At 50.4% G+C, this 24,574-nt stretch overlaps 1 protein-coding gene across 5 annotated transcripts in view; it reads left to right on the top strand.

Annotated features, from left to right (window-relative positions):
• The window catches only part of ARHGAP44 (Rho GTPase activating protein 44), a 97,602-nt gene that overhangs the window by 13,237 nt on the left and 59,791 nt on the right, over nucleotides 1–24,574 (top strand). For all 5 annotated transcript variants that reach the window (XM_040331107.1, XM_040331108.1, XM_040331109.1 and 2 more), the window contains exon 2: nucleotides 24,456–24,495. In XM_040331107.1, coding sequence (XP_040187041.1) covers nucleotides 24,456–24,495 — 40 coding nt within the window. The remainder of the gene's footprint in view (nucleotides 1–24,455; nucleotides 24,496–24,574) is intronic.

A 24,574-nucleotide genomic window follows, 5' to 3' on the forward strand; every position in this document is an offset into this window, starting at 1 on the left:
AGTTCTCCCACTTGGAAATCATGGAGGGGTCTGAAATTGTCATCGTAGGTGCATGTCCACTGTGAGAGACATAATCAAAAAAAAAATTCCAGAAATCACAATGTATGATAACTATTTATTTGTATGATACAGCTGCAAATAAGTATTTGAACACCTGTCTATCAGCTAGAATTCTGACCCTCAAAGACCTGTTAGTCTGCCTTTAAAATGTCCACCTCCACTCCATTTATTATCCTAAATTAGATGCACCTGTTTGAGGTCATTAGCTGCATAAAGACACCTGTCCACCCCATACAATCAGTAAGAATCCAACTACTAACATGGCCAAGACCAAAGAGCTGTCCAAAGACACTAGAGACAAAATTGTACACCTCCACAAGGCTGGAAAGGGCTACGGGGAAATTGCCAAGCAGCTTGGTGAAAAAAGGTCCACTGTTGGAGCAATCATTAGAAAATGGAAGAAGCTAAACATGACTGTCAATCTCCCTCGGACTGGGGCTCCATGCAAAATCTCACCTCGTGGGGTCTCAATGATCCTAAGAAAGGTGAGAAATCAGCCCAGGACTACACGGGAGGAGCTGGTCAATGACCTGAAAAGAGCTGGGACCACCGTTTCCAAGGTTACTGTTGGTAATACACTAAGACGTCATGGTTTGAAATCATGCATGGCACGGAAGGTTCCCCTGCTTAAACCAGCACATGTCAAGGCCCGTCTTAAGTTTGCCAATGACCATTTGGATGATCCAGAGGAGTCATGGGAGAAAGTCATGTGGTCAGATGAGACCAAAATAAAACTTTTTGGTCATAATTCCACTTACCGTGTTTGGAGGAAGAAGAATGATGAGTACCATCCCAAGAACACCATCCCTACTGTGAAGCATGGGGGTGGTAGCATCATGATTTGGGGGTGTTTTTCTGCACATGGGACAGGGCGACTGCACTGTATTAAGGAGAGGATGACCGGGGCCATGTATTGCGAGATTTTGGGCAACAACCTCCTTCCCTCAGTTAGAGCTTTGAAGATGGGTCGAGGCTGGGTCTTCCAACATGACAATGACCCGAAGCACACAGCCAGGATAACCAAGGAGTGGCTCTGTAAGGAGCATATCAAGGTTCTGGCGTGGCCTAGCCAGTCTCCAGACCTAAACCCAATAGAGAATCTTTGGAGGGAGCTCAAACTCCGTGTTTCTCAGCGACAGCCCAGAAACCTGACTGATCTAGAGAAGATCTGTGTGGAGGAGTGGGCCAAAATCCCTCCTCCAGTGTGTGCAAACCTGGCGAAAAACTACAAGAAACGTTTGACCGCTGTAATGGCAAACAAAGGCTAATGTACCAAATATTAACATTGATTTTCTCAGGTGTTCAAATACTTATTTGCAGCTGTATCATACAAATAAATAGTTATCATACATTGTGATTTCTGGATTTTTTTTTTTGATTATGTCTCTCACAGTGGACATGCACCTACGATAACAATTTCAGACTCCTCCATGATTTCCAAGTGGGAGAACTTGCAAAATAGCAGGGTGTTCAAATACTTATTTTCCTCACTGTATATATATATAATTTTTTTTTACACGGTCCCTTTTTAATTTTTTTATTACTTATTTTATTGCTGTCACTAGCAGTGTATTTAAACATCGCTTGTGGCAACAATAAAGCATGACAGGTTCTCTTTATGGAGGGATCTGGGGGTCAGTACCTCTCCTCTACAATGGAAAACATTAGAGCCCAAAAAAAATAAAAAAAATTGATCTAATGCTTTAAAAAAAAAAAATGCCATTGGTTTTACATCCGACCGGAAGTGACGTCATGATGTTGCTGCGGTCCTCCTAGACCATAGAGGTGAGCTGAGGATATCTTTCCTCTATTCATCTCGTTCTCACCGACCCCACCCATCCAGAATCGGTCTGCCAAGAATGTACATAGCTTCTTGGACCCATCTCAGCCCCCCGACCTCGGTACCCCCCCCCCCCTCAAGAACCCGCTACCCTGATGCAAGTGGTGGGCTGGCTTTTGGGAGGAGTTATGCAAATATAAAAATACCTTGCTGGGTGGGAGTCACACCTCCTCCCCAAATCGTTACTAGTGGGTACACAACCGCCAAGCTTTGTCGGTGGACGAGTTAGGGATGTGCCATTCATCCCACCATATACTTGGAAATAGTGGGGGAGGGGGAGCGGTAATGGAAAATTTGTCCACCACTGTGTGTGCCGGCCAGGGAAGGAGCTTGTCTCGGGTTCCAAACAACTGATGAGCAAAGGATGGATCTCAAGAAACCCCTCCATTCCAGTACTACTGGGTCTGCATTGATGTCTCAGCCAGGGCCCCCCCGGCAGGCCACGCCCCCGACGCATTTCACTTCACCTGTCAGAGCTTAATCATGGGGATTAAGCCCCGAGAGGCGGAGTGAAATGCGTTGGGGATGGGGCCTGGTGGGGGCCCTGGCTGAGACTGTCGTTCATTCCAGTACCAGTGGGTCTGCACTGACGTCTCAGCCTGGGCCCCAATGTCCTGTGTTACAATGTGACGTCGCCTGGATGGCGTGTGGCAGAGTGACGTCTAGGGCTGAAACCACTTATCGATTTATGAAATTGGTTGTCAACCATTTTCATAATTGATTAGTTTGGTCTGCATACAGAATGCATTATTTGTTTACATATCAGGAGATACAGTGCAGCACACATGCAGCTCAGTAAATGGTTCAGTCATGTCAGTAAGTGCCTGTGTGAGGAGCAATGCCTCATGGGACATGTAGTCCTGGGCAGGAAGTAAGTGGTTCTAAAGGCAGAAGGTTGTTTTTTGTTTGTTTGTTTTTGTTGTTGTTGTTTTTTTACCTTTGTTATAGGGGACGCTCTATACTTTGCAGCCCCCTATAGGGGCACTATATACTATACTTTGCAGCCCCCTATAGGGGCACTCTATACTATACTTTGCAGCCCCCTATAGGGGCACTCTATACTTTGCAGCCCCCTATAGGGGCACTCTATTCTTTGCAGCCCCCTATAGGGGCACTCTATTCTTTACAGCCTGCTATAGGGGCACCCTATACTATACTTTGCAGCCCCCTATAGGGGCAGTCTATACTTTACTTTGCAGCCCCCTATAGGGGTGCTTTATACTTTGCAGCCCCCTATAGGGGCACTCTATACTATACTTTGCCGCCCCCTATAGGGGCACTCTATACTATACTTTGCCACCCCTTATAGGGGCACTCTATACTATACTTTGCAGCCCCCTATAGGGGCACTCTATACTTTACAGCCCCCTATAGGGACACTCTATACTTTGCAGCCCCCTATAGGGGCACTCTATACTATACTTTGCAGCCTCCTATAGGGGCGCTCTATACTTTGCAGCCCCCTATAGGGGCACTCTATACTATACTTTGCAGCCCCCTATAGGGGCATTCTATACTATACTTTGCCACCCCCTATAGGGGCACTCTATACTTTACTTTGCAGCTCTCCATAGTGGCATTTTATACTATACTTTGCCACCCCCTATAGGGGCACTCTATACTATACTTTGCCACCCTCTATAGTGGCACTCTATACTATACTTTGCCACCTGCTACTGGGACACTCTATACTTTGCCACCCTCTATAGGGGCACTCTATACTATACTTTGCCACCCTCTATAGGGGCACTCTATACTATACTTTGCCACCCTCTATAGGGGCACTCTATACTATACTTTGCCACCCTCTATAGGGGCACTCTATACTTTGCCACCCTCTATAGTGGCACTCTATACTATACTTTGCCACCCTCTATAGGGGCACTCTATACTATACTTTGCCACCCTCTATAGGGGCACTCCATATCATACTTTGTAGCCTGCTATAGGGACACTTCGAAGGCAGGAGGAGCCAGAAACGCCAGTGGGGGACCCCAGAAGAGGAGGATTGGGGCTGCTCTGTGCAAAACCATTATGCAGAGCAGGTAAATATGACAAGTTTATGGTTTAAAAAATAATCCAATGTTTACAATCACTGTAAGGACTCTGTGCGGGTAAGATCAGCATCTGATCCCAGAGAAGGTGGAGGTGATTAGATAGATGGAGATATATATATATATATAGATAGATAGAGCGAGAGATACTGCTGTTTTCGTACATACTGCTGCTACTAAACATCATATGCTGGCCATACAGGTATCGATTTATTTTTTTATTGTTATTTATTGTTTATAAGAATATAGCAATACAAAAGGAACGTGCATACAAAGGAACGTGCACTTCCCATATTGATTGCCAGGTAGAACCTATTGTTATACAATGTCATTGTTGCTTCAATTCTATTGGACAGCAGAGTAGAAATAACAAAGATGTCTCCCACTGACATCACTAATGGGGCGCTACTCCTCCATAGGATACCAACGATGGGGCACTACTCCTCCCTATGATACCAACGATGGGGCGCTATTCCTCCTCCTAATGCCAGATGTTTACTCTCACTGATGCCAGGAAATTCCCCCCCCCCCCGGTGGCCAAAGTTTCGGCCCTCCAAAAGTCTGAAGGACAATAAACGGACCCTTTGTTTGGAGACCCCTGATCTAAGCCATGCATCCCAAAGGGCCCATTGAGCTTCAAAGGCTGTTTTGGTACCACGCTTGGTGACCAATTGTTCCTCAGGAGCTTGGTTGGCACGTACTCGCCCGATAACTTTTGAGGGATTTGGTGAGCTGTTGGACTTCCAGCCTCTTGTAAGTAATTAAACTGCAAATTTTTAAATAAAAAATTGGATCTCTGAGTCTGATGACCTGAACCAAATTCAACCTCTAAGTGTCTACATCTCTTCTGTCTGTTCTTCTCGGGGTGGATTCCATATTTTGTTCCCCCACCATATCGCTGGGTATTCATAGAGATATTCAAGAATAGATTGTCTTTTCTTAAACTTTACATTATAACGAAATTATACATCAAACATATTTTTAAGGGTTTTTATCCAATTTAATCAAAACCATAATCGGCCAACTAATCGATTTATTAAAATAAACATTAGTTGCAGCCCTAGTGACGTCCTCTCGATGCCATGTGTTCCAGTCTGACGTCATCCTTATCTCATGAGTTGCAGAGTGAGGTCATTTCGATGTCATGTGTTGCAGTGTGACATCTCGTGTCTTATGTTACAATGTGATGTCCTCTCAGTGTCATTTGTTACAGTCTGACATCATCTTGACGTTGTGTGTCTCGGAGTGACGTCATCTTGATGTCATGTGTTTCGGAGTGACGTCATCTTGATGTCATGTGTTGGAGTATAATGTCATGTTACAGTGTCACATGATTTCAATGTCATTTGTTAGTGTGATGTCATGTCGATGTCGTGGGTTGGGGTGTGATGTTGTGGTGTGACGTCATGTCGATGTTGTGGTGTGACGTCATGTCGATGTTGTGGTGTGACGTCATGTCGATGTCGTGGGTTGCGGTGTGATGTCGATGTTGGGGTGTGATGTTGTGGTGTGACGTCATGTCGATGTTGTGGTGTGATGTCATGTCGTGGGTTGCGGTGTGACGTCATGTCGTGGGTTGCGGTGTGACGTCATGTCGTGGGTTGCGGTGTGACGTCGATGTCATGGGTTGCGGTGTGACGTCGATGTCATGGATTGCGGTGTGATGTCATGTTGATGTCGTGTGTTGCGGTGTGACGTCGATGTCATGGATTGCGGTGTGATGTCATGTTGATGTCGTGGGTTGCGGTGTGACGTCATGTCGATGTCATGGGTTGCGGTCTGATGTCATGTCGATGTTGGGGTGTGATGTCATGTCGATGTTGTGGGTTGGGGTGTGACGTCATGTCGATGTTGGGGTGTGATGTTGCGGTGTGACGTCATGTCGATGTTGTGGGTTGCGGTGTGATGTCATGGTTTGCGGTCTGATGTCATGTCGATGTCATGGGTTGCGGTCTGATGTCGTGGGTTGCGGTGTGACGTCATGTCGATGTCATGGGTTGCGGTCTGATGTCATGGGTTGCGGTGTGACGTCATGTCGATGTCATGGGTTGCGGTCTGATGTCGATGTCATGGGTTGCGGTGTGACGTCGATGTCATGGATTGCGGTGGTGTGATGTCATGTCGTGGGTTGCGGTGTGACGTCGATGTCATGGGTTGCGGTGTGACGTCGATGTCATGGATTGCGGTGTGATGTCATGTTGATGTCGTGTGTTGCGGTGTGACGTCGATGTCATGGATTGCGGTGTGATGTCATGTTGATGTCGTGGGTTGCGGTGTGACGTCATGTCGATGTCATGGGTTGCGGTCTGATGTCATGTCGATGTTGGGGTGTGATGTTGTGGTGTGATGTCATGTCGATGTTGTGGGTTGGGGTGTGACGTCATGTCGATTGTTGGGGTGTGATGTTGCGGTGTGACGTCATGTCGATGTTGTGGGTTGCGGTGTGATGTCATGGTTTGCGGTCTGATGTCATGTCGATGTCATGGGTTGCGGTCTGATGTCGTGGGTTGCGGTGTGATGTCATGTCGATGTCATGGGTTGCGGTCTGATGTCATGGGTTGCGGTCTGATGTCATGGGTTGCGGTCTGATGTCATGGGTTGCGGTCTGATGTCATGGGTTGCGGTGTGACGTCATGTCGATGTCATGGGTTGCGGTCTGATGTCATGTCTGATGTCATGGGTTGCTGTCTGATGTCATGTCGATGTCATGGGTTGCGGTCTGATGTCATGGGTTGCGGTCTGATGTCGTGGGTTGCGGTGTGACGTCATGTCGATGTCATGGGTTGCGGTGTGACCAGTAGAAATGAGTCCTCCTCCTGTTGTGTGCCAGTTTATGATCCCACTCCTAAAATGTTTCCATCCACAATTGATAACACATGTTTAGTTGGATTCTGGACAGTTGGGGGGGGGCCCACCAATCAGATCTTCTCCCTTCTGAGGAGTCTAAAGATGAGGTCAGCGCATTGCCAAGCCTCCACACCTGCTGCAGCCATTAGAGGAGTCTCCCTCACCGCGTTGGATTTTTTTATATTGTTTAGGAGTACATCCAGGAGAGTGGGAACACCCTCACCGTTCACAAGAAAACCCCAACCCCCCCCCCCCCCCATCCAGGTAGGCAGGAGGAGAACCGGGAGCTGTGGAAAGGAGATCCCCAGGTGAGGAGACTCAACCCACCGACTCCATCAATACCTGAAGGGTCACTTTTGGGTGGATTGGACCTCTAAAGCTCCACCACCATCCAGTTGACCAGTTTTGTCCTTTTTTTATGTGTCTTGGTTTGGTGATCCCACCCTGGAAACACGAAGGATTGTCCTCGCTCCTCGTGCAAGGCGCTGAAGAAGCACATGGGGGGGGGGGGTGTAGGGGTTAAATCGCACATCTTCACTCCCACCGTTCCTTCATCCCGTCCTTGCTCCCACCTTCCTCCATCAGATCTGTTATTACCTCCCGCCGCCACCTTCGCTCTCTCCTTACCGCCTCCATTTGTCTTTCAGCGCGCTACCTGCATCTGCACCCCCCCACCCCCCCTTTCCACCATGACTCCATTTTTAATGTAGAAGGGATCAGCTCTTTGTTCCCTTTTCACTCTCATCTGAGCACGCAGCTCGCTGGCTCCCTCGCCCCCCCCCCACCTCCCTCCTCCGATCACCATGGATACCACGCTGGAGGCTGCTGCGGCCTCGGCGTTGGGTAGCCAGAGTCGGAGGAAGGATGCTGTAGAGCCAGGTGGGCCTTTTTTTTTTTTTTTAAGGCTCAGGTAGCATCAAGTGACGTAGAATTCCTCAAATTAGGCCAATGGGATGCTATGTAGCATTTCAGCCACCACCAGGCATCCGTTGCTGATGGCTACAGCTCAAGGCAGCACGGTGGGTGAGGGGTCAGCACTCTGGATGTGTAGTACGGGGGTTAGGGCTTCAGCTCCTGAAAGAGATAGAAAGCTCTCCCTGGTGGTGTTTTTTTTTTTTTTGTGCATCGATTTCCTTTCGCCATCCAAAAAATTAGCAGTTCATTGGCTTCACTTTTGGCCTTTAAGTAACTGTACACACACAAAATATATATATATAATGTGTGTGTGTGTGTGTGTGTATATATATATAATAATTTTTGTTTATTTAAATAAAAACATATATATATATATATATATAATATTATATTCATATTAAAAAAAAAATATATATATATATATATATATAATATTATATTCATATTAAAAAAATATATATATTTATATTAAAATTAAAAAAAATGTGTGTGTGTGTGTATGTGTATGTGTGTGTATATATATATATATATATAAAATTTTTTTGTGTGTGTACATTAAAATGAATATATACTATTTACATTTAAATAAATATAGATTATATTTATATTAAAATAAAAAAATATATGGATATTAAAATAAATAAAAAATATATAATATATTTCTTCAAAATATATTCTATTTATATTAAAATACATATATATAATATTTATATGAAGATAAAAAATATACTTTATATTAAATATACTTTATATTAAAATATATATTTAGAATAAAAATGATATATATTTATAAAAAAAATCACGTGGTTATTGCAGATTGGGTTGGGATTTTTTTTCAATATGACATTTCTCTGCTTTCAGAAAATATGATATGGGAGTTTTAACTAAAACATTTTTTTCATGCATAAAATATTGTGCGATGTAAAAAAACAAACCCAAAAATAAAAAACACACCATACAGCGCTTTCTGAGAACATATATGTTTAAAAAAAAATCGCACAATATTTTATGCATGATCATTTATGAAGTTTAATTTTAAGGTACACAAAAAAATTTTTTTTTAGTTAAAATTCCCATTTTGATATTTTCTGAAAGCAGAGACCCTCTGAGAACAGAATAATGGTAGCTCCAATTTTTTTATTATGTTGTACAATAGTGTGCATAGGTTGATCAAGCGTGATATAATATAATATATACTCCCCCCTTTTTTTTATATAAAAATTTTATTTTTTATTTTTTTTATATATATTCTATTCTTCCTTTTTTTTTTTAAATAGGGCAACCCCCTTTTTTAAAAATGTTTCTCTATTATATATATATATACACATTTTTTTATTATTATTATTATTATTATTAAAGGGCCCAGGGGCCCGGATGGCTACCCCCCCTTTTTTTATAATTATTTTTTTTTATGTTTTGTAAGGGGCCCAGAGGTCCCCAGGGCAAACCCCCCTCAAGCCACCCAGACCTCAATTTGCAGAGGAGGTAACCCCCCCCCCCCCGCTTCTCAATTTGAGGCGGTAGCACCCCCCCCCCCCGGTTCTCTGCCGGAATCTGTGTAAGGGGCCCCAAAATTCCCTGTTTATATCCTGTCTGGCTATTGAGGAATAATTAATATATTTAAATTTTTATTTATTTTTTTTGTGTCCGGCGTTTTGCTTTAACTCATGAGATCTGATCCACCTTCTCCCGGTGGAAAGCCGCCAGTGTCATTGCGGTATGTGGCGGGCGGTGACCCGTGCCGGACTCCCGCATTGTGTGTCTTGTTGAGGCCGGTCATAAATTCTACGCCCGGCTTTCCTTCTCAAACAGATATAATTTACTCCCAAACAAAGCGCTGTAACTACAACAAAAGTGTAGTTGTTGTGCGTTTTTTGCACATTTCACATGCGTAAGGCAATCTATTATAATGAAAGGGCCGCCCTAAACGCGATGCGTGGGAAATGCGCGCGCGCTCTCTGATGCACCTTTTATGGTGGGATCGACCCCGGAATGTAGCAAAATATCGGATGCTATAAAATGTAGCAAATTGTGGAGTGTGGCGCATTCGTTCACACTTGACGCTTCTGAAACGTGCGACAATGCGCGCGGGAAAAGGCGCGTTTTGCAAACGCACATCGCCATTGCGGTGCCATTAATTGTTCAATCCAAAGAGCGGATCGCAGTTGCGTGTTTTGCGCAGCAAACGCATGGTAAAAGAAAACTCGCTGGACCTTCTTTGGGGCGTTTGCCGAGCGTTGTGAAGCCCATTCATGTGAATTTAACGAAACGCGCGGCGCGTGGCAACGCGGTCTCCCGCTACGCTCCGGTGTAATCCTGGCCTGAAGCTCGGCTCCGGGCAGAATTTTTCGTTTTTATTTCGGGTTGGATCGGGGGAGGGGGCGTCTCCCGCGGCGATCTGTTTTCTTATATGTGATGGAACCAGATCAGTATTCCGGGGATTGTTGGGAGTTTGTGATGCGACTGCTGGGAAGGGATCTGCGAGCCGGGAAATCGCTGACTCGCTCGGGGGTGGTGTCACTAATTTCCTTCTGATATCGGGGTCACCGCGGGGATAACGAGAGACGCGTCCAACCGCGAGTACAACACTCATTATAGAGCTTCAGTGTGGCGGACCACCGCTTCTTCTATACCCGGCAAACCAAACGCAGACCGCCTGGTGACAACTATGTACTGGTGACCCCTATAAAGGCTTCCCCCTTACTTCCTGTACTGGTGACCCCCTATAAAGGCTTCCCCCTCACTTCCTGTACTGGTGACCACTATAAAGGCTTCCCCCTGACTTCCTGTACTGGTGACCCCTATAAAGGCTTCCCCCTCACTTCCTGTACTGGTGACCCCCTATAAAGGCTTCCCCCTCACTTCCTGTACTGGTGACCACTATAAAGGCTTCCCCCTGACTTCCTGTACTGGTGACCCCTATAAAGGCTTCCCCCTCACTTCCTGTACTAGTGACCCCCTATAAAGGCTTCCCCCTCACTTCCTGTACTAGTGACCCCCTATAAAGGCTTCCCCCTCACTTCCTGTACTAGTGACCCCCTATAAAGGCTTCCCCCTCACTTCCTGTACTGGTGACCCCCTATAAAGGCTTCCCCCTCACTTCCTGTACTGGTGACCCCCTATAAAGGCTTCCCCCTCACTTCCTGTACTGGTGACCCCTATAAAGGCTTCCCCCTCACTTCCTGTACTGGTGACCCCTATAAAGGCTTCCCATGACTTCCTGTACTGGTGACCACTATAAAGGCTTCCCCCTGACTTCCTGTACTGGTGACCACTATAAAGGCTTCTCCCTCACTTCCTGTACTGGTGACCCCTATAAAGGCTTCCCCCTCACTTCCTGTACTGGTGACCCCTATAAAGGCTTCCCCCTCACTTTCTGCACTGGTGACCCCTATAAAGGCTTCCCCCTTACTTCCTGTACTGGTGACCACTATAAAGGCTTCCCCCTTACTTCCTGTACTGGTGACCCCTATAAAGGCTTCCCCCTCACTTCCTGTACTGGTGACCCCTATAAAGGCTTCCCCCTCACTTCCTGTACTGGTGACCACTATAAAGGCTTCCCCCTCACTTCCTGTACTGGTGACCACTATAAAGGCTTCCCCCTGACTTCCTGTACTGGTGACCACTATAAAGGCTTCCCCCTGACTTCCTGTACTGATGACCACTATAAAGGCTTCCCCCTGACTTCCTGTACTGATGACCACTATAAAGGCTTCCCCCTCACTTCCTGTACTGGTGACCACTATAAAGGCTTCCCCCTCACTTCCTGTACTGGTGACCACTATAAAGGCTTCCCCCTGACTTCCTGTACTGATGACCACTATAAAGGCTTCCCCCTCACTTCCTGTATGGGTGATCCCTATAAAGGCTTCCCCCTCACTTCCTGTACTGGTGACCCCTACAAAGGCTTCCCCCTCACTTCCTGTACTGGTAACCACTATAAAGGCTTCCCCCTCACTTCCTGTACTAGTGACCACTATAATGACTTTCCCCTCACTTCCTGTACTGGTGACCACTATAAAGGCTTCCCCCTGACTTCCTGTACTGGTGACCCCTATAAAGGCTTCCCCCTGACTTCCTGTACTGGTGACCCCTATAAAGGCTTCCCCCTCACTTCCTGTACTGGTGACAACTTTTTGTCTCTGACTCCGATCACCTCCCACAACCCGTACATTTTTGTGCCTTTTTTTTAATTTTAAAACCTGTTTTCCGTAAAGCCGATTATGAAAATGTATTTAAAGTAAATGTAAGCCTGAAAATCCCAACTAATCTGTAACATGATGATGTCATTACAGAACTCATTTTCCGTCTTTTCGTAAATCTGCAGTTTTTGTATTAAAACAATCTCTGGTGATCCTGCCATTAAGGTTCTTTTTTAGACACTTCCTGTTACAGGGTGACAACTGCAGCGTGGGAGCAATATAGCGGGAGGTAAGTGGGGATCAGAGAGAGAAGAGGATCAGCAAACTAGAGAATCAGCAGAGCTGGGGTTACTACTGAGTGAGGGCTCCGCAGAGCTGGGGGGTTACTACCGAGTGAGGGCTCAGTAGAGCTGGGGGGTTACTACCGAGTGAGGGCTCAGCAGAGCTAGGGGGTTACTACTGAGTGAGGGCTCGGCAGAGCTGGGGGGTTACTACCGAGTGAGGGCTCAGCAGAGCTGGGGGGTTACTTCCGAGTGAGGGCTCGGCAGAGCTGGGGGGTTACTACCGAGTGAGGGCTCGGCAGAGCTGGGGGGTTACTACCGAGTGAGGGCTCGGCAGAGCTGGGGGGCTACTACCGAGTGAGGGCTCAGCAGAGCTGGGGGGTTACTACCGAGTGAGTGCTCGACAGAGCTGGGGGGTTACTGCCGAGTGAGGGCTCGGCAGAGCTGGGGGGTTACTACCGAGTGAGGGCTCGGCAGAGCTGGGGGGTTACTACCGAGTGAGGGCTCGGCAGAGCTGGGGGGTTACTACCGAGTGAGGGCTCGGCAGAGCTGGGGGGTTACTACCGAGTGAGGGCTCGGCAGAGCTGGGGGGTTACTACCGAGTGAGGGATCTGCTGAACGAGGGTACGAATGAGTTGGCAAGAGGGTGAAAAAAAAAGGTATTTCTTTTAGATCCCTCCATAAAGAGGACCTCGGTAGGTTGGCGGTCAGTTAGACGGGAGATCACCAATGGCGGCTCTGCTCTGGACCGTGAAGACCGTCACCAGCAGAGGAGGAATGGCGTCACGTGGCGTTCTCGCGTTCTGAGAAACTCATCGCCGGTCCCGCTTGGTAATGCAATTTTTGCTTAGTCGGCTGAGAAGGCCGAACACAGCTGTGTGTTTTCTGCATGGCCCGGCAGATCAGACAATGAATCGCATCCGTTGTCTCCTGGGTGGGCGGGGGGAGGGATGGACTTGACTTAATGCAATTAAATCCAATTAGAATATTGCGCTGTATTTAAAGGGCGACTCCAACCAGCCTATTACACAGCAGAAGCGTGCAGGAACCGTTCTACCTCCCGAGTTCTCATGAATATGAAGGGTCTCTGTGATGTCACTGGTCTCTAGTGATTGGATAGGCTGTGTTCTCATGAATATGAGGGGTCTCTGTGATGTCACTGGTCTCTAGTGATTGGATAGGGTGTGTTCTTATCAATGTGAAGGCTCTCTGTGATGACCCTGGTCTCTATGAAGGATCTCGGTGACGTCCCTGGTCTCTATGAAGGATCTTAGTGACGTCCCTGGTGTCTGTGAAGAGTCTCTGTGATGCCCCCGGTCTCTGTAAAGGGTCTCGGTGATGTCCCTGGTCTCTGTGAAGGGTCTCGGTGATGTCCCTGGTCTCTGTGAAGGGTCTCTGTGATGTCCCTGGTCTCTGTGAAGGGTCTCGGTGATGTCCCTGGTCTCTGTGAAGGGTCTCGGTGATGTCCCTGGTCTCTGTGAAGGGTCTCGGTGATGTCCCTGGTCTCTGTGAAGGGTCTCGGTGATGTCCCTGGTCTCTGTGAAGGGTCTCGGTGATGTCCCTGGTCTCTGTGAAGGGTCTCGGTGATGTCCCTGGTCTCTGTGAAGGGTCTCGGTGATGTCCCTGGTCTCTGTGAAGGGTCTCGGTGATGTCCCTGGTCTCTGTGAAGGGTCTCGGTGATGTCCCTGGTCTCTGTGAAGGGTCTCGGTGATGTCCCTGGTCTTTGTGAAGGGTCTCGGTGATGTCTCTGTGAAGGGTCTCGGTGATGTCTCTGTGAAGGGTCTCGGTGATGTCTCTGTGAAGGGTCTCGGTGATGTCTCTGTGAAGGGTCTCGGTGATGTCTCTGTGAAGGGTCTCGGTGATGTCTCTGTGAAGGGTCTCGGTGATGTCTCTGTGAAGGGTCTGGGTGATGTCTCTGTGAAGGGTCTCGGTGATGTCCCTGGTCTCTGTGAAGGGTCTCGGTGATGTCCCTAGTCTCTGTGAAGGGTCTTGTGATGTCCCCGGTCTCTGTGAAGGGTCTCGGTGATGTCCCTGGTCTCTGTGAAGGGTCTCGGTGATGTCCCTGGTCTCTGTGAAGGATCTCGGTGACGTCCTCGGTCCCTGTGAAGGATCTCGGTGACGTCCTCGGTCTCTGTGAAGGATCTCGGTGACGTCCTCGCTCTCTGTGAAGGATCTCGGTGACGTCCTCGCTCTCTGTGAAGGATCTCGGTGACGTCCTCGCTCTCTGTGAAGGATCTCGTGACGTCCTCGCTCTCTGTGAAGGATCTCGGTGACGTCCTTGGTCTCTGTGAAGGATCTCGGTGACGTCCTCGGTCTCTGTGAAGGATCTCGGTGACGTCCTCGGTCTCTGTGAAGGATCTCGTTGACGTCCTCGCTCTCTGTGAAGGATCTCGGTGACGTCCTCGCTCTCTGTGAAGGATCTCGGTGACGTCCTCGGTCTCTGTGAAGGATCTCGGTGACGTCCTCGGTCTCTGTGAAGGATCTCGGTGACGTCCTCTGTCTCTGTGAAGGATCTCTGTGACGTCCTCGCTCTCTGTGAAGGATCTCGGTGACGTCCTCGCTCTCTGTGAAGGATCTCGGTGACGTCCTCGCTCTCTGTGAAGGATCTCGGTGACGTCCTCGCTCTCTGTGAAGGATCTCGGTGACGTCCTCGCTCTCTGTGAAGGATCTCGGTGACGTCCTCGCTCTCTGTGAAGGATCTCGGTGACGTCCTCGCTCTCTGTGAAGGATCTCGGTGACGTCCTCGCTCTCTGTGAAGGATCTCGGTGACGTCCTCGCTCTCTGTGAAGGATCTCGGTGACGTCCTCGCTCTCTGTGAAGGATCTCGGTGACGTCCTCGCTCTCTGTGAAGGATCTCGGTGACGTCCTCGCTCTCTGTGAAGGATCTCGGTGACTGTCTCTGTAAAAGGATCTCGGTGACGTCCTCGGTCTCTGTGACGTCCTCGGTCTCTGTGAAGGTTCTGGTGACGTCCTCGGTCTTTGTGAAGGATCTCGGTGACGTCCTCGGTCTCTGTGAAGGTTCTCGGTGACGTCCTCGGTCTCTGTAAAAGGATCTCGGTGACGTCCTCGGTCTCTGTGACGTCCTCGCTCTCTGTGAAGGATCTCGGTGACGTCCTCGGTCTCTGTGAAGGATCTCGGTGATGTCACTGGTCTCTAATTAACGGAGAGGCGGCATTCTCATGACTATGAAGCGTCTTGATGACATCATTGGTCTCCAGTGGTTGGATGGGCTCTGTCAAGGCAACAAAACGAAGCCCTCGTGTTGGTGTCTTTGTTTGGGTGGCTTATCTAACATGCTGCTTATTCCAGCCGCTTCGGGTTATTACAAAAAGACGTTCAGAAATAAACACTCTCGGCAACAAAGCGCTCCGCTCTGGGGCCGCGGTAATTAGTCGGGGAGCTGCCATGAAAATGCTTGGCTGCGATTTCCCCCAGTAATTAATTGAAGTTCATTTGCTGTATTTTGGCGGCGTTGTGTTTGTGTCATTTCCAGAGAGTGGGAACCCAGACTGTCACCCGCCGCGCATTCTCCACAATTATTATTATTATTATGCCCATCCCGGGTTATTAGAAATACATTAGAACCCCCGAGATCAAACCTTTCATATCGTTTATGTAAAGGAAGCTTTCAGTTGCCGCATTCTTCTCTCCACCAAATATTACCAAATGTAATTATCTTTTATGTGTTGTTGTTGTTGTTTTAAATCTTTTTGAATCTCTTGGTGATCCTTCCATGAAACGCGTCGTTCAGGCAGCTCCTGTTTTGCGGTGACAACGCTCTGCCACGGTCTACTTTATAGGTCTTCTGCGTTGTCACTCTCTTAGATGCGCCCTTGGTGACTTCAAGAGACCAACCCACGCTTTCCCGCAGGCGTTGTGCATTGTTGTCACTGATGAAGAAGATGTCTCTACCAGCTTTGCTTGTCTAGACAGGGCCATCTTAATGGAAAGGCACTCTTGGGCAGTGCCCAGGGGCCCCAGGTACATGGGAGGGGGCACAAGAATCTTGCATTACATCATACTTGCCAACTGTCCCGGATTTGCTGGGATAGTCATGTTTTTTACTAAACTGTCCCGATATTGTCATGTCCCGGAAAGCGTCCCTGAACCTATACTGTGCCCTCCTGACCCCCCCCCCCCTGTACTGTGTCCTCCTAAACTCCCCTGTACTGTGCCCTTCTGCATCCCCCCTCCTGTACTGTGCCCTCCTGCATCCCCCCTCCTGTACTGTGCCCTCCTGCATCCCCCCTCCTGTACTGTGCCCTTCTGCATCCCCCCTCCTGTACTGTGCCCTTCTGCATCCCCCCCCTGTACTGTGCCCTTCTGCACTCCCCCATGTACTGTGCCCTTCTGCATCCCCCTGTACAGTGCCCTTCTGCATCCCCCCTGTACTGTGCCCTTCTGCATCCCCCCTGTACTGTGCCCTTCTGCATCCCCCCTGTACTGTGCCCTTCTGCATCCCCCCTGTACTGTGCCCTTCTGCATTCCCCCTGCACTGTGCCCTTCTGCATCCCCCCTGTACTGTGCCCTTCTGCATCCCCCCCTGTACTGTGCCCTTCTGCATCCCCCCCTTGTTCTGTGCCCTTCTGCATCCCCCCTGTACTGTGCCCTTCTGCATCCCCCCTGTACTGTGCCCTTCTGCATCTTCCCCTGTACTGTGCCCTTCTATATTCCCCCCTGTACTGTGCCCCTCTGCATTCCCCCCTGTACTGTGCCCTTCTGCATCCCCCCCCCATGTACTGTGCCCTTCTGCATCCCCCCCTGTACTGTGCCCTTCTACATTCCCCCTCCTGTACTGTGCCCTTCTGCACCCCCCCTTGCCCAGGGGGCCCATGATGCTATGAAGACGGCCCTGCATCTAGAGAGGGACATTTCTGCCCATTCTTCTCTGTAAAATATCTCAAGCTCTGTCAGATTGGATGGAGAGCGTCTGTGATCAGCAATTTTCAAGTCTTGTTCACAGATTCTCAATGGGATTTAGGTCTGGACTGTGACTGGGCCATTCTAACACATGAATAGGCTTTGATCTAAACCATTCCATTGTAGCTCTGGCTGTACTTTAGGGTCGTTGTCCTGCTGGAAGGTGAACCCCCCCCCCCCCGGTCTCAAGTCTTTTGCAGACTCTAAGGCCCCTTTCAGACGTCCGCTCCGCCTGTCCGTTATTACAAGTCCGTCAACGGACTTGTAATACATCCCTATGGGATCGCGTCCTTTAGCGGATGGAGCATCCGCTAGCGTCCGCGTCCGTCGGGATCCGGTTTTCGGACGGAAGAAAACCCTATTTTTCTTCCGTCCGGCGGAACGGAACTGATGCAGACGGACAGACGGTCCGTCTGCATCCGGTTCCCCATAGGGCAGAGCGGAGCTGAGACAGGGCGGTCCCTGCACTGTGTGCGGGGACCGCCCTATCCGCCGACAGCTCAGCGGGGATCCCAGCTGAGCCGACGGAGACACACGGAGCGGACCCCGAAACGGTCCGCTCCGTGTGAAAGAGCCCTAACAGGTTTTCTTCTAAGATTGTCCTGTATTTGTCTCCATCCATCTTCCCATCAACTCTGACCAGCTTCCCTGCTGAAGAAAAGCATCCCCACCACATGATGCTGCCACCACCATGTTTCACGGTGGGGATGGTGTGTTCAGGGTGATGTGCAGTGTTAGATTTCCCCCACACATAGCGTTTTTGTTTTTAGGCTACCATTTCCTCAGTTTACTCCCCCCAGCGATCAGACTGTACATTGTAACTTTGTAGAAGGAGGAGGATTTTAATATGGGAAAAGACGTCCTTCGGGTACTTGTATATAAAACGACGTCTTTGCATAAACGCGTTTTGTTATCTGTCTGCGGATTTCACGTCTTTTCTAAATTGGATGTGAATTGTTTCGGGGAGACGAGCGCAGAATATTCCCCCCCCCCTCCCCCCATCGTGTGCTGCGTCTGTAGGAGGAAACTCCTCCGCCATCCCAGCGAACGATCCTTCCTTCGCCTCTCCTGTCACATGCAATCAGTGCGGACGGCCGTGAAGGCAGAGGCGTCCGCTGTGCGGGGGGGGGGGGGGGCTCCTCACTGTGTGAGCGTGCTCTGCCCGCAGGAGAACCAAGCATTCTGGGAAAAAGGGGGGGGCAGCCGCGGCTCCGTCTGAACCTAACCGAGGGGGACGGGGTGTCATTGCGCTGCGTCTCCCGCCGTGCATTTTTAGGTCGCGGCTTCAGAGGAGAAAAACACCGGATTCCGCCTTCATCCCCCAAAAAAAATACATATCTTCTTGTCCCCAAAAGTCAAATCCGGGAGAAAAGGTCAAGTTTAACTCCTTCCATACCGGACACTTTTACCCCCCCCCCCTGCCCCCCTGCCCAGGCTAGTCGTCAGATTTCAGCGGTCACGCACTTTGAATGACAATTACACGGTCGTGCTACACTCTGTACACATAGGAGATTTTTTATCATTTTATTCACACAAATAGAACTTTCTTTTGGTCATATGTAATTACTTCCTGGGGGGTTTTCATTTTTTTTTGCTTAAAAAATTTGGGGGGGAAAAAATCCCTAGGATTCTGTTAATTTTTTTTTTCTTCACCAATGGGCACTGATTAGTGGCACTGATGAGGAGGCACTGAGGGGTACTCATTGGCATCACAGAGTAGGCAATGACAACAGGCATCACTAATGGGCACCGATTGGCATCACAGAGGAGGCACTGACAACAGGCATCACTGATTGGCATCACTGGGCACTGATTGGCATCACTGGGCAAGGAGACCTTGGAGGCTTTGGGTGTTTCCATTTTACCTTTTTTTCCAGAGGATATGGGTGTTTCCATCTGCCTTACTTGGAGGATTTGAGCGTTTCCATCCACCTTGGTGGCTTTGGTTGATTCTGCCTGGTCTTGACATCCCCCCCCCCCACCTTGGATGGGTGTTTCTACCCACCTTTGGAGGCTTGGGGTTTCCATCTACCTTTTTTGCAAGCTTTGGGTCTTTCCATCCACCTTGCAGGCTTTGGGTATTCCTGCCTGGTTTGGAGGTTCACCCCCCTTGGTTTGGAGGTTCACCCCCCTTGGTTTGGAGGTTCACCCCCCTTGGTTTGGGTCTTTCCATCCACCTTGGAGGCTTTGGGTATTCCTGCCTTGGTTTGGAGGTTCACCCCCCTTGGTTTGGAGGTTCACCCCCCTTGGTTTGGAGGTTCACCCCCCTTGGTTTGGGTCTTTCCATCCACCTTGGAGGCTTTGGGTATACCTGCCTGGTTTGGAGGTTCACCCCCTTGGTTTGGGTCTTTCCATCCACCTTGGATGCTTTGGGTATTCCTGCCTGATTTGGAGGTTCACCCCTTTGGTTTGGAGGTTCACCCCTTTGGTTTGGAGGTTCACCCCCTTGGTTTGGAGGTTCACCCCCTTGGTTTGAGTGTTCCTGCCTGGTATGGAGGTTCACCCCCTTGGTTTGGGTGTTTCCACTGACCTTGGAGGCTTTGGGTGTTTCCACTGACCTTGGAGGCTTTGGGTGTTTCCACTGACCTTGGAGGCTTTGGGTGTTTCCACTGACCTTGGAGGCTTTGGGTGTTTCCACTGACCTTGGAGGCTTTGGGTGTTTCCATCCACCTTGGAGGCTTTGGGTGTTTCCATCCACCTTGGAGGCTTTGGGTGTTTCCATCCACCTTGGAGGCTTTGGGTGTTTCCATCCACCTTGGAGGCTTTGGGTGTTCCTGCCTGGTTTGGAGGTTCACCCCCTTGGTTTGGGTGTTTCCATCCACCTTGGAGGCTTTGGGTATTCCTGCCTGGTTTGGAGGTTCACCCCCTTGGTTTGGAGGTTCACCCCCTTGGTTTGAGTGTTCCTGCCTGGTTTGGAGGTTCACCCCCTTGGTTTAGGTGTTTCCACTGACCTTGGAGGCTTTGGGTGTTTCCATCCACCTTGGAGGCTTTGGGTGTTCCTGCCTGGTTTGGAGGTTCACCCCCTTGGTTTGGGTGTTCCTGCCTGGTTTTGGAGGTTCACCCCCTTGGTTTGGGTGTTCCTGCCTGGTTTGGCTGTTCCTGCCTGGTTTGGAGGTTCACCCCCTTGGTTTGGGTGTTCCTGCCTGGTTTGTAGGTTTACCCCCTTGGTTTGGGTGTTTCCACTGACCTTGGAGGCTTTTAATGTTCCTGTTGTAAAGGTGTTGGGGGTTTCCTGCTGGCCTTCAGTGGTCCTGCCCATCTCGGAAGCCTTAGAGTCTCCACCTGCCTTAAATGGTTTGGTTGTTCCATGGACCTTGAAGGCTTTAGTCGTTACCGCCTGTCTCAAGGTGTTGTCCCACCCGCCATAATGTAAAATCCAGCTAGGAACTTCCGGCATTGGCCTTCTGTGTGCGGGACAACCACAGAAATCCAGACACTGGAGCACTCGGGAGAAATAAGAAAACATTTGGAAGGTTTTGGACCTGCAGCATCTTCCAGACACTGAAATATTTGTTGTGAATGGACTGATGCTTTTAGATAAGACCATCTCCATACAGCTCCTGCACCGCCAGGCCATGTGACTTGCAGAAGAGGTGAAAGTCGCATTTTTCTTCCTTGTGTAAATCTCGATGCGTTTCCTGAGTTTTGCCCTCAGTGATTCGAACAGATCGCTCCTAAATATATACTAATGCGTTTTTTACCTTCTCCTTGGGGCAGGGGAGGGACGTGTGTCCAGGCCTCCCATCCTTCCTTCTCGCGGGTTTCGTCTCCCCCTTTGTGTGTCGGTACGTCTAGCGCTTGCCGTGTCCCGGGGCAGACATGTTTTTTATTTTCTTTTCTCTCCACTTAGACATTCGTAAGAAGCGTGCTGGACTGTGATATGGAACCGCCTGCAGCGCTCTCCGCTGTCATGACATGGTAGAGGAATTACCCCGGCTCCCGCCGGCAGAGCGCTGATATTTCATAATCTGCTCTAATTACCAACCGTGGCAAGATTTTTAAATAGTCGCACTAGGCCAGGGCCCAGGGGTGTCCGGGAGGACGGGGCTCCTCTCTGTAGCTGACCCTGGGTGTCTTTGTTATTACATTCACCAGCTGTGTGCTGGCTCTACTCACCGGGGGTGAGAATCTGTAGTAGGTTTTTTTATACGTAACATTTTTTTTTTTTATGCAAAGTGCATTAGTGTAACTTTTTTTTTATTTTTTTTTTGGTTTTTGCATGCAATATAGATGTTAGATGAAGGACATGCCCAACCCCGGCAGAGGGGGCACTGTTCATTATTCTGGATATGGGAGGGCAGTGTTTGGGTTCAAGCATGGGGATTGGCCACTCCACAGTCACATGGGGGGGGGGTCATTATCCCTTTGTAAGCTTCTTGTAAGCCTTTACACTTGGATAAGACTTGGAAATTTGAAGGGTAAGCAGAGCGTTGAGGAAGCACAGGAAAAGGTAAGTATCAGTGGGGAGGGGGATTGAGCTGAACCTTTCTTTTTAATTGGTCTGCGGGGTCGCCAAAAAGCTTGTAGTCAAAAACAAAGAGGGGAAATCATTTGGAGAAATCCGTGACTAGACCTGGAGCAAGGGGTGCTGGGTGTGTGCTGGCCCCAGAGGGAGGAGAGCTGGGTCTGTGTCGGCCCTAGAGGGAGGGGCGCTGGGGGTGTGCCGGCCCTAGAGGGAGGGGCGCTGGGGTGTGCCGGCCCTAGAGGGAGGGGCGCTGGGTGTGTGCCGGCCCTAGAGGGAGGGGCGCTCGGTGTGTGCCGGCCCTAGAGGGAGGGGCGCTGGGGGTGTGCCGGCCCTAGAGAGAGGGGTGCTGGGGGTGTGCCGGCCCTAGAGGGAGGAGAGCCGGGTATGTGCCGTGCCCCAGAGGGAGGAGAGCCGGGTATGTGCCGTGCCCCAGAGGGAGGAGAGCCGGGGATGTGCCGTGCCCCAGAGGGAGGAGAGCTGGGTCTGTGCCGTGCCCCAAAGGGAGGAGAGCTGGCCCTAAAGGATAGAGTCCTAAATGTGTGTCAGCCCTGGAGGTAGGAGTGATGGGTGTGTGCTGGGCCCTCAAGGTAGAGATGCTGAGTTTGCACTGACCCTGCAGGGAGCTAAGCTTGGGCGAGAAAAGTGCAGAAGGTCTGTGCCAGCCCTGGAGGAATGAGTGCTGGGGGTCTGTGTTGGTCCTGGAGGGAGGAGTGCTGGGGGTCTGTGTTGGTCCTGGAGGGAGGAGTGCTGGGGGTCTGTGTTGGTCCTGGAGGGAGGAGTGCTGGGGGTCTGTGTTGGTTCTGGAGGGAGGAGTGCTGGGGGTCTGTGTTGGTCCTGCAGGGAGGAGTGCTGGGGGTCTGTGTTGGTCCTGCAGGGAGGAGTGCTGGGGGTCTGTGTTGGTCCTGCAGGGAGGAGTGCTGGGGGTCTGTGTTGGTCCTGCATGGAGGAGTGCTGGGGGTCTGTGTTGGTCCTGCAGGGAGGAGTGCTGGGGGTCTGTGTTGGTCCTGGAGGGAGGAGTGCTGGGGGTCTGTGTTGGTCCTGGAGGGAGGAGTGCTGGGGGTCTGTGTTGGTCCTGGAGGGAGGAGTGCTGGGGGTCTGTGTTGGTCCTGGAGGGAGGAGTGCTGGGGGTCTGTGTTGGTCCTGGAGGGAGGAGTGCTGGGGGTCTGTGTTGGTCCTGCAGGGAGGAGTGCTGGGGGTCTGTGTTGGTCCTGGAGGGAGGAGTGCTGGGGGTCTGTGTTGGTCCTGGAGGGAGGAGTGCTGGGGGTCTGTGTTGGTCCTGCAGGGAGGAGTGCTGGGGGTCTGTGTTGGTCCTGCATGGAGGAGTGCTGGGGGTCTGTGTTGGTCCTGCAGGGAGGAGTGCTGGGGGTCTGTGTTGGTCCTGGAGGGAGGAGTGCTGGGGGTCTGTGTTGGTCCTGGAGGGAGGAGTGCTGGGGGTCTGTGTTGGTCCTGGAGGGAGGAGTGCTGGGGGTCTGTGTTGGTCCTGGAGGGAGGAGTGCTGGGGGTCTGTGTTGGTCCTGGAGGGAGGAGTGCTGGGGGTCTGTGTTGGTCCTGGAGGGAGGAGTGCTGGGGGTCTGTGTTGGTCCTGGAGGGAGGAGTGCTGGGGGTCTGTGTTGGTCCTGGAGGGAGGAGTGCTGGGGGTCTGTGTTGGTCCTGGAGGGAGGAGTGCTGGGGGTCTGTGTTGGTCCTGGAGGGAGGAGTGCTGGGGGTCTGTGTTGGTCCTGGAGGGAGGAGTGCTGGGGGTCTGTGTTGGTCCTGCAGGGAGGAGTGCTGGGGGTCTGTGTTGGTCCTGCAGGGAGGAGTGCTGGGGGTCTGTGTTGGTCCTGCAGGGAGGAGTGCTGGGGGTCTGTGCCGGTCCTGCAGGGAGGAGTTCTGGGGATCTGTGCCGGTCCTGCAGGGAGGAGTTCTGGGGGTCTGTGCCGGTCCTGCAGGGAGGAGTGCTGGGGGTCTGTGCCGGTCCTGCAGGGAAGAGTGCTGGGGGTCTGTGCCGGTCCTGCAGGGAGGAGTGCTGGGGGTCTGTGCCGGTCCTGCAGGGTGGAGTGCTGGGGGTCTGTGCCGGTCCTGCAGGGTGGAGTGCTGGGGGGCTGTGCCGGTCCTGCAGGGAGGAGTGCTGGGGGTCTGTGCCAGATGTTCCTGACAGTTGAAGACATTGGGTCCCCATTATTAATATTTTTTATTTCGGGGGAAAGTTTTCTAAAATGCCTTTTGCAGTTTTGTGATTAGTTTTATGTGCAGATGGTGTAAAGTGGAGAAATCTTTTTGTTATAGAAGATGCCGATCCACACGTGAGGTTCGGTGTTCATCCAGAGGGGAGATCGGTACCCGGCGGGGGAGGGGAGATCGGTACCCGGCGGGGGAGGGGAGATCGGTACCCGGCGGGGGAAGGGGAGATCGGTTCCTGGGGGGGGGAATCGATCGTTGTATGTGAATGTGGTGTGAACAGATAAGATTTTCCTCGGGAACAATTCCTGGAAAAAAGGCATTTTCCTGCCCGCGGTGTAAAGTTCAGCCTCTAGGTGGAGCTGATTGAAGCCGCAATTAATGGCCCTGCAGCTGGAATGGAACTACAAATCCCAGCATGCCCACCCACAAGGTCATGATGAGCCACGACCGGAGTGCGGATCATCTTTTCCTCACAATCCATCCATTCCCTCCCGTTGTGTTCTCCCAATGGGGAGCGTTCCTTGCCGGCAAAACACAATGATCGCTGCTAGCGGCTATAGCCAGGCAGGAATTGTATTTAAAAGATCCAACAGGATCGACTTCTGTACAACCAGCCTGCCCGTAGATGGGTCGAATGTCGGCCGGTCCCTGCTGAACCCTCCATCTATGGCTGGCTTTAGACCGATCCTTTCATGTCGATCCTTGTTTAGGATTATAAAACATTTCAAATCTTTTTATACATTTTTAATTCATATTTTCTTTGTCTTTCAGGGCAGAGAAGACCGAGGTCCTGAGTGACGATCTTTTGCAGGTAAGTGATCGAAGTATTGTGGAAGAGCGGGATGATATGAATGAACGCTCTATAGGACTATCCCTATGAATGAACGCTC

Source organism: Rana temporaria, chromosome 12, assembly GCF_905171775.1.
Source record: "Rana temporaria chromosome 12, aRanTem1.1, whole genome shotgun sequence".
NCBI lineage: Eukaryota > Metazoa > Chordata > Amphibia > Anura > Ranidae > Rana > Rana temporaria.